Here is a 9,964-nt window from a genome sequence, read left to right as displayed (position 1 = left end):
GGAAAGAGAGAAATAGAGGGAGAGAGAGGGAAAGAGAGAGAGAGTGCGGAGGCAGAGAGACTGTTACTGTATGACAGGAATGCTCAGCTCAGCCCACACAGTGCAAGTATGATACACTGACTGTGTGTGTGTGTGCGCGAGAGAGAAAGAGAGAGAGAGTGCGGAGGCAGAGAGACTGTTACTGTATGACAGGAATGCTCAGCTCAGCCCACACAGTGCAAGTATGATACACTGACTGTGTGTGTGTGTGCGCGAGAGAGAAAGAGAGAGAGAGTATAGGGAGAGGTTCAGTCTCCCACTTCTTTGCGTGGGCAAGGCCTGAATCTCACTCACAGTCTCTCTCTCTTCTCAACAGCTATTACAGGAGAACAGCAGAACTGGATGGTAAAAAAGGGGGATTGTGAATGAGAAAGCCTGGGGAGAGAGAGGAGAAGAGAGAGAACGAGCCCCGACGATGGTCTCGTGGCTGATTGGTTCTGTTTTATGACATAAAAAGTTTGTCAGCAAAATCCCAGAGCATCAGAAGCAGGGATGAAAGGTTCCGTGATCGCCATGGCAGCGCGCCAGATGTAAACATCAGCACGGTTGCGTGGGCGTCCTTTTTTCGGTGTGTGTATGGAAAGACGGTCACAACAATACGATCCTTACGAGAGGTCAGGGTAGCTACATATGATTATGTAATACGCTTACGCACGCAACTGCAAATCTGATACAGAGTGAGACTGAATTGGATGGAGAAATTCACACACAGGTGAATAGCACAAAAATCAGGTCCGCAAAATAAAAAAAATAAGTATATTTTGCATAAAGCAAATGAAGTCTGCTTTTTAAGAATGTTAACTTTGTTTTTGCCTTTTTTTCATGGCAATTAAGCACATTTTCAGACTTTTCCAGATGTTTCTATAGCCTCATAAGACTAATAATATTTAATGTTTTAAGAAAAATTATATTTAAATAATTTTGTCATGCTGGAAGAATATTTAAATTCTATTCATATTTAAAAGTTAGAAAGTGATGAAAGTTGATGACCTAAAAATAGATTTCCCTGACATTTATATGAAATTGTATGAATATGAATTTGATGTTGAATTTGAAGTTTATTGTAGAAACTTAATTTGCTGTAAAGTTGCTTTGAATTGAATGTTGATTAAAAAAAAAGTTATTTTTCCATTATGACAATTTTCATCTAAATTAAGTATGTTTACCCTCCACTCTCTCTCTAATGTTTATGTTTTTCTTTGTTTCTCATTATTCTTGATGATTCTCATTAGATTCTCACTGAAATTTAATTATTTTCTGATTTAATACAGTATTAATCAGCATAAATTAAAAGAAGTACAGCAAATGCAACCATGATGTACAGTTTAAATATATATATATATATTTTGCATTTCAGTAATGAGATTTTTTTTCATTAGATTGCATTATGCTAATGAGAATTAAAAAGGCAATGTGCATAATATCATGATGACAGCGCAAAAATAAATTAATGGTCCTAAAAACAGGCCTCACTTTTGTTATTGATGCAAATATATATTTTTTTATTCTTTTCTTTTGATTTTGGATTAAAATATGATCTGGACAAATTTATATTTTTCATGCAATTCACCCAAAGCTGCAAACACAGACGGCAGCTGTATGAATTAGTATGTAAGTGGTCTTAGAGCATGACACAAGCTCTAGTCCCTTCCAAATTAAACGGTTGGACAAAAAACACAGCCAGCATCTCTGCAAGCAACCTCTTAATCACTGAAACTAATAAAGCTTAATGATTTATTCTGAGTGTGCGGGAGAAAATGCTTACAGTGGTACAGGAGAATAAGACTCTGGGGAAATGCGCACATATTGCACATGGTAACTCGTAACTAAGATTATGAAAAGCATTATAAGTTAGGAGTCTCAGAGCAATATCAAAAGAGTCCCTGAGTGCAGCTGCACATGCAGCCCCTCCCATCACTGTAGTGTGTCCCCAGCATGAAGCTGCACGAAGAGGCCCTCTCATCAGAGCTCTGTCTCCCCAGCACGGAGCTGCACAAGGAGGCCCTCAGAACTCTTCCGAGTGCGTTCTGCGCTGTGCTGTGCTGTGTTTTAGGGCCACCTCCTGGATGAGATCGATAAATTCACTCTTCTCCAGACAGGCTCTGCACTCCTCCCCCCACAAGGCCAAGACTCTCTTCAGCTCCAACACTCGCATTTTAGACAAAGCATCCCTGCTCCAGTCAAGAACAGGATGCTCTGTGTCAGGAGAACAAGAATGTCCATTTTAAAACTTTTGAGATTACAAATATTTCAAATCCTCAAATGCAGTGTCAGGACTCTTATACGTGAATACACCCTACCGTATCTGAGCTCGCAGATCTGGCCGTCCCTGCGCTGAAGTCTCTGGCAGATTTTGTGGACAGGAACATGTGCACTGAGGGGGCGACTCACCTCACCTGTCACTTTGGCTGCAGCATCATTGGAGGCTCCCAGGTAATAACACTGAGGTGAAAGGGGAGAAAATTAGAATTACAATTCAGTATATTTCATATAATCTCTATATTTTCAAAGATGGGCCAGCAACGAAAGAAGAATAAGAACCAAACTGTGCTTGTTTTTATGTTCTTACAAGTCGATTCTCTTTCCCAGTAGTCTCAGCGCAGGCTCTGATCAGACCCTCCTCCACCAGCTCTGGGGACAATTCTGTGTGTCTGAGCACCAGTGAGTTATAAAGCCGCCCCAAAAACCCCACACACACTGCAAAACAGACACACACATACAAAATAAACAGAGGTTATTTTTACTGGAGGGCTGAATTCATTTGATATTAGTTATATAACAGGGTTTCTGTGGATCTTAAAAATGTCTTAAATCTTAATGAGAAAGTCTTAAATTTATACAATCATGGCATCTTTCTCAGTATTTTTGTTTTGTTTTCTAATACAACAACATCTAAACATCCTTAAATCAAAATACGTTTACTTGAGATGCAAACTGAATAAGTAAAGTCTTTTTTTCTGAGAAATTAAACAAAATGAAGTGAGTTCATGTTTAAAAAATGAACCTCTGTCAGTGGGGAATGAAAACGTGTTTTCCCTTTGAATTAGGTTGATTTTGCTCAGTCTATTTGTTCTTGATTTGATCATAAACTCAATTTTGTTCCGTTTCAATTTGCATCTCAAGTAAATGTATCTTGATTTAAGGTTGTACAAGCATTGTATAAGTGTATTATAACGCATACGCCATATTTAGTATTACAATAATATGGGTTTTCAGTTTGCAATCCAAAACCAGGACTCGCCTCTTCAATATTGACTTCATACAGTGAATATCTTCTATTCACTATGTGAAAACGCTCATGCACTTGTGCAAAATAACCCAGCATAGTTCAGGTGACTATTTTTAAACTCAGGGGCTCATGCGCATTGCAAGCCAAGCCGACCAACCTCACCTTCGCATTCTTCTGCATCAGTAACTGAGAATAAAACAACACATAAAAGCAAAAGTAACGGGGTGGCAAAGGAGCTGGTTACAGACATGACTCAGTGCGCTTAAAAGGCGCTTGTGCGCACTTTGAAGTGAAGTTCAATACCCAGCACGCAACTCCCACCGGCGCTGCTTTGGAGCTGTTTCTAAATCAAGCGCTGCTCTCTTGACGCCCCAGTCGACGTCAGAGCAGTGGCGCTCTGATTGGCTAATAACGCCGCCCATCATTTGACAGCGCCTAGAAGTCCATCCCTTCTCATTTGCATATGAGTACCGGCTTCCGGTAGAATTCTTCGGAAGCATGGCTGCCATCGGGGTGCACTTTGGATACACATGTGCCTGTGTTGCCGTATTTAAGGTGAATTAGTTATGAGTATGAATCATTTCAATTTTGTTTAATCAACGCAAATATGTCGGCAACAATATAAAAAATCGAATAGGTTTTGTTTGTGTTGCTGAATAGATAATAGTGTGACAGACAAACCATACCAGATGAAATACAGTTTATAATAAGAGTAATTGTTTTCATATAGGATGGGCGAGCAGATGTTGTGGCAAATGATGCAGGGGACAGAGTCACTCCAGCTGTGGTCGCATACAGAGACACTGAACAGGTAATCAGAATCAGATTGCAGGCACTGATCATTATACAGCTCTCTCATCAGCACCAAAAACAGAGAGCCTTTAAAATCTGTAAGGATAAGAATCAAGCATAAAATAAAAACTTAAATTCATAATTACAAAACATATCTCTAGTCTACTGAATAGTATGAAAACAGTGTCTGTTTTATGTATATTGTACTGTATCTATATTGCATAGTGTGCTTAATTTTTCATAATAGCTGTACACATGCATTGTTATGTTGTTTGGACGCTATTGCCCCATAATTTGCCTCATGGGACAAATTTATAATATAACATAATATAATAATGCTGGGAACTGGATTTAGATGAATGAGCTAAAAACCAAACTAAATCCTGCCAACAGACCAGTCTGATTATATATATATACACACACACACACACACGCATTTGTATGTATATATTTATTCAATATTAAAGTGTTGTAAGATTATTTTTTTTATGATTTGTTTAATTTAAATGTTAATAAATAAAGCAAAAGAATGTCAGGGCATATGATGGTCTGATGAATGAATGAATTAATTATTAAATTAATGAATTAATTCATTTGTTTTTCTAGATTGTGGGAATCGCTGCTAAGCAGGGCAGAATACGAAATGCCACCAATACAGTTGTCAAAGTGAAGCAGATCCTGGGCAGACGGTAGGTTTTTCATGTTGTATGCTTAGACTAAACTGAGAATATTTTCATATTTTTATTTACATAAACATTCAATAATTTACACTATTCTGTAGATAAATCAATGCATAATGTTATTAAGAATTAATTTACAGTCAAATTAGCAATAGCTTAATAATAATACATTTATATAAATAACCACAATATAAAATTCATTGGACTTATGTATTTGACAGCTATGATGACCCAGATGCTCAGGCTCACAGAGAAGAAAGCAAATGCATTGTAAGTACATGCTGTTCTTCTTAAATACTGACAGAAAAAAAATCACAACAGTAACTATAAAATCTAAACCACATACTCATTTAAAAGGTGTATGTTTTCTCATTGATTCCTAGGTTGTCAACAAGAGTGACCTGCCCAGATATGAAATCGACACAGGAGAAACGACCAAGTATGTGTCACCTGAAGATGTAGCTAAATTGATCTTCTATAATTTGAAAGGTATTATCTTAATCCTTAATTTCTTTTCATAGTATGTTTAACGTGAACCAGTCATAATTATTTTATGTTTCCTGCAGAGACGGCTCAGTCGGCCTTGGGTTCGGATGTGAAAGACGCTGTCATAACAGTGCCTTTTGAGTTCGGAGAGATGCAGAAGAATGCACTCAGGTACTGTATGTGCTTGATGTGTCTGTAAAACATCTTAGATTTTGAGATGAATGCAAAATAATTCAAATGATGTAACACCGTTATCTAACTCCAGAAGCTGTGTCTGGGGAGATGTTTTATAAGAGTCAGTGCTGTGTTGTAGGCAAGCTGCAGAATGTGCCGGGTTCAATGTGCTGAGGCTGATCCACGAACCCTCCGCTGCCCTTCTAGCTTATGGAATCGGGCAGGACTCACCGTTGGGAAAAAGGTAAGAGTTTTTGCATCATCTCAGATGAATGGTTTCTTTTAGCTTAAAAGTCTCATTCCCATTCCTCTTTTCCACCACAGTCATGTGCTGGTGTACAAACTCGGAGGCACGTCGCTCAGCGTCACCGTCCTGGAGGTGAACAGCGGAATGTACCGGGTCCTCGCCACACAGACGGATCACAGGACCGGAGGAGAGAGCTTCACACATGAGCTCGCACAGCACCTCGCTGCAGAGTTCAAAAAGTCAGTAGATATCCTGTACTTCACATTTAACTTTTAAGTGTGTGCTTTGACTTTGTTATTATAATGGAAGTGACACTTTGAACTGTAGGTTGAACTTTTAACTCAGGTGTTATATAATGCAAAGCAGCTTTTTTTGTACTGACACAAAACTTTTCATTCATTTATGAATATTATCTTTTCGTTTACATATATTCAGTATTAATAAAAACTGATTTGGTGAAGCTACGTTTAATTATCAAGGTAAATTTAAAAAAGAAGTTAAAAGTTTGCAATTGATTATACTTTATTATCAGAAAATAGGCATTTTACTATATGTAATATACTTGTGTAATATTATAATATAGTTGTGTAATTTATATTGAACCTTAATGACAGTAAATGTTAAATATATTGTTATATATGATATTATAACATGCACTGCCGTTCAAAAATTTGAGGCCAGTTTTTTAAATGTTTTTGAAAGACGTCTCTTATGCTCACCAAGGCTGCATTTATGTTTGATCAAAAATACAGTTAAAAACAGTAATATTGTGAAATATTATTACAGTTAGATATGTCTTAAAATGTAATTTATTCCTGTGTTGGTAAAACTACATTTTCAGCATCATTACTCGAATCTTCAATGTCACATGATCCTTCACAAATCATTCTAATATTCTAATAATTTACTGCTCAAGAAACATTTCTTATTTTTATCAATTTTTGTGAAGCTGATACATTGTCTTCAGGACTCTTTGATGAACGGAAATTTAACAGAAATCTTTTGCAACATTATACATTTCTTTACTGTCACTTTTAATCAATTAAATGCATCCTTGCAGAATAAAAGTATTAATTTCTTTCAAAAAACCAATAATAATCTTACAGACTCCAGATTTTGTTCATACTGCCCACCACTACATGGATTTCATTACTGTTTTAAATCCTATTGTGTATTTGTCATGTGTCTCTCCAGGACTTTTAAGCAGGATGTGACGGGTAACCCCAGGGCGATGCTAAAGCTCATGAATAGCGCCGATGTGGCCAAACACACTCTCTCCACCCTGGGCAGTGCAAACTGCTTTGTGGACTCGCTCTACGATGGCATGGATTTTGAGTGCAATGTCTCTCGGTGAGATCAAGTTCAAAATGAGTATTATACAGCAAATTGTTCCTTTTGCTCATCTCTATGTCTCATATGCTTCTGTCCTAGAGCCCGTTTCGAGCTAATATGCTCCAGCCTCTTTAATAAGAGCATTCAGCCAATTAAAAGTCTTCTTGAGCAAGTAAACCTGTCCACCTCTGACATCAACAAGGTAAAACATTTTTTTAATACAAATGTGTGATTATTAGAGGGAGCTGTAGATGTGTATCTCAAATTTCATGCATAAAAAAAATCATTTTGTGATTATTACTGAGCCTTTTAGAGGCATTTAATACACTCTTAAAAAAAAAAAGGTGCTTCATGATGCCATAGAAGAACCTTTTCTGTCTAAATGGTTCCATAAAGAACCTTTAACATCTACGGAACGGAACCTTTCTGTTTCACAAAAGGTTCTCTGTGGTGAAAGAAGGTTCTTGAGATTATAAAAAGGTAAGAAAGAGATGGTTCTTTGTGGAACCAAAAATGGTTCTGCTATGGCATCGCTTTTAAGCACCTTCATTTTTAAGTGTACAGAGTAAATAGTAGATTATTTCAGTGTTTTACATCGTTATAGCAAGAATGGCATCCCAAAACCTTAAACTAAGCCTTTCTTGTCTTAGGTGGTTTTATGTGGAGGATCAGCTCGTTTCCCGAAGTTGCAGCAGATGATCAGGGATTTGTTCCCAGACGTGGAGCTGCTGAACTCCATCCCCCCGGATGAGGTGATTCCGGTCGGTGCTGCCATGCAGGCAGGCATCCTGGTCGGAAAAGACAGCCTTGCACTTGGAGAAGATTCCATCACTGTGGACTGTTGTGCCAGCGACATCACGGTTAAGGTGGGGAGCTTCAAACCATCAATAGAGCTTCGTTTTATGGCATTTTAGCACACGATTGATCAGTAGATTGCGTCTTGGTCTTTCAGGAAGTGGATGACTCTGGAGCGGAGGTTTTCACGGTTTTGTTTCCATCTGGCACACCTCTCCCTGCCCGCCGCCAGCACACGCTACAGGGTCCTGGCAGTCTGTCATCAGTGAGTCTGGAGCTGTACCAAGCACAGCGACCAATCGCACAGGTTAACACTCTTTTAACAGAAAATTAAATGAGACATTCGGCCTGTATTGTGCATTTCGGCTGATTTCTCCTTAAGGTTAATGACTTGAAATGTGACTCTTAATTTTCTAGATTGTACTTAGAGACTTGGAACCTAAAGAGGAGCTGCATGACATTGTCACAGTGCTGACAATGAAGAGGTAATGAAATAAATGAATACTTTTATTCAGAAAAGATTAATTAAATTGATCAATATGACAGTAAAACATTTATAATGTTGCAAAAGATTTTTTTTTTTTTTTTTAAATGCTGTTTTGAAATGTCTATTTATTAATAAAAAATATTATTACAGTTTCCACAAAATATTAATGATAATTAGAAAAGATTTTTGAGCAGCAAATCAGAATATTAAAATGATCTCTGAAGGATCATGTGACACTGAAGACTGGAGTAATGATGCTGAAAATTAAGTTTTGCATCACAGGAATAAATTACATTTTAAAATATATTAACACAGAAAACAGTTATTTTGAATTCTAATAATATTTCACAATATTGCTGTTTTAATTGTATTTTCAATCAAATAAATGCTGCCTGAAGAGACTTTTCAAAAACATTACAAAAATCTTACAGACTGCAAACTTTTGAACAGTGGATATTAAACATCAAACATTGGCTATTATTTTGTTGCTTGTGTAATGACACAGTGCTATATACAGTAAATTCGGTAATATTACTCATAATCATACTCAACTGTCATAAAGCTCATGTCCTTATTTGAACAGTTTCTGATGTGTGTTTGCTTTTCAGGGGTGGTTCACTGCATGTTACGTGCACAGAGCAGGGCAGCGGCAGAGCTGAGGCCATTACCATAGAAACGGCTGCTGCAGCATCTTAACCTTGAATCACGCCGTCAACGTAATTCCATACAGTAACCTAAACACCTGCATCTCATGCTGTTTGAGGTTTTCCACTGCTCTAGATTCCTCTAGACCTTAATTGAAGCAAACAAGTTCAAGTTCTTGTTAAGTTAAAGGAGTAGCTCACCCAGAAAGCAAAGTTATTCTCTTGTTCCAAACCTGTTATTTTTCTTTGGAAGAATTATTATACAGCTTTTGCCATACAACAACCATTCATAGTGACAAAAGGAGAAAACAAGTAGTTCTTTGTCTTGTTTGGAGCTTGGGATTTTTTTTTTTTATATGGGTTTAGAATATCACGAGGGTGTGTAAAAAAAAAAATAAAAAAAAAAAAACAGTTTTCCTTTTTGTGTGAATTATTCATTTAAAATAATATCCAGGTTTAATTGTATACTCCCTTTTGCATTTTTGTTTAAAAACAGAAGTCATCTTAAACTATTTTTCAAACCTGTTGTCTGTGACCAGCAGGTTTACTGTAGTTGTTATTACCATGTGCCTTCATGTACCTGCATCACATCAATCACATATATGAATATATATGTGACAAGCAAAATAACTGGATGAAGTAAGGAAGCCTGTGACATTCACTGATACCATTTAAAGCATGAACAACCTTATCAGACTGAAGAGAGACTTTCATATGTTGTATAGACTGAAGAGAAGCAGGTGCAGGTGACTGAAGCGATACTAATCTGGTGCAGTCACATCTAGCAGGTGCAAAATAATCACTTTTTTTTTTAAAGCCGTTCTCCGTATTTGTCATCTGTAACTAGTACGCAATAAAGATCACAGAACACAATAAACCCTGAGCTTATGTTGCAGTCACGTCAGGTCGATTTTTTTTTATTACCGATTCCAAATTTTAAAAACCATTCACATATTTTGTCAAACTTGTAATTTTTTAACATTTTGTTTTACAAACGTATACAGGTGTATTCTGACACAGTGTGTATGTAGCAATACAATATACAGTAAATAAAACATT

At 37.0% G+C, this 9,964-nt stretch overlaps 2 protein-coding genes across 2 annotated transcripts; one reads left to right on the top strand and one right to left on the bottom strand.

Annotated features, from left to right (window-relative positions):
- Positions 1-1,707: 1,707 nt before the first annotated feature.
- Positions 1,708-3,599, bottom strand: cdnf (cerebral dopamine neurotrophic factor). Its single transcript, XM_016281674.1, has 4 exons — positions 3,431-3,599; positions 2,609-2,736; positions 2,340-2,481; positions 1,708-2,235 (listed from the first exon to the last, which is right to left on the bottom strand). Exons 1-4 carry the CDS (start codon positions 3,516-3,518, stop codon positions 2,045-2,047), a joined length of 549 nt encoding a protein of 182 aa, XP_016137160.1. The 5' UTR covers positions 3,519-3,599; the 3' UTR covers positions 1,708-2,044.
- A 139-nt stretch (positions 3,600-3,738) lies between these two features.
- On the top strand, positions 3,739-9,387 carry LOC107592213 (heat shock 70 kDa protein 14). The gene is made up of 14 exons (XM_016281629.1): positions 3,739-3,823; positions 3,999-4,079; positions 4,667-4,749; positions 4,962-5,010; positions 5,124-5,229; positions 5,307-5,397; positions 5,540-5,644; positions 5,725-5,886; positions 6,842-6,997; positions 7,079-7,181; positions 7,630-7,845; positions 7,932-8,081; positions 8,192-8,259; positions 8,870-9,387. Exons 1-14 carry the CDS (start codon positions 3,767-3,769, stop codon positions 8,955-8,957), a joined length of 1,515 nt encoding a protein of 504 aa, XP_016137115.1. The 5' UTR covers positions 3,739-3,766; the 3' UTR covers positions 8,958-9,387.
- Positions 9,388-9,964: the final 577 nt, after the last annotated feature.

Source organism: Sinocyclocheilus grahami, unplaced genomic scaffold, assembly GCF_001515645.1.
Source record: "Sinocyclocheilus grahami isolate Dianchi unplaced genomic scaffold, SAMN03320097.WGS_v1.1 scaffold151.1, whole genome shotgun sequence".
Lineage (NCBI taxonomy): Eukaryota > Metazoa > Chordata > Actinopteri > Cypriniformes > Cyprinidae > Sinocyclocheilus > Sinocyclocheilus grahami.
The sequence above is the reverse complement of the archived record's forward strand: the minus strand, read 5'-3'. Positions and strand labels throughout refer to the sequence as shown.

Excerpts from the sequence above, each read along its gene's own strand:
- LOC107592213 (XM_016281629.1), top strand. The coding sequence starts at position 3,767 with ATGGCTGCCATCGGGGTGCACTTTGGATACACATGTGCCTGTGTTGCC. Across the intron at positions 4,750-4,961 it reads AAGCAGATCCTGGGCAGACG|CTATGATGACCCAGATGCTC; the intron begins GTAGGTTTTTCA and ends TGTATTTGACAG. Across the intron at positions 8,082-8,191 it reads CACAGCGACCAATCGCACAG|ATTGTACTTAGAGACTTGGA; the intron begins GTTAACACTCTT and ends TTAATTTTCTAG.
- cdnf (XM_016281674.1), bottom strand. The coding sequence starts at position 3,518 with ATGTCTGTAACCAGCTCCTTTGCCACCCCGTTACTTTTGCTTTTATGT. Across the intron at positions 2,482-2,608 it reads CTGGGAAAGAGAATCGACTT|TGTTATTACCTGGGAGCCTC; the intron begins GTAAGAACATAA and ends CTTTCACCTCAG. Across the intron at positions 2,236-2,339 it reads GATCTGCGAGCTCAGATACG|AGCATCCTGTTCTTGACTGG; the intron begins GTAGGGTGTATT and ends CTCCTGACACAG.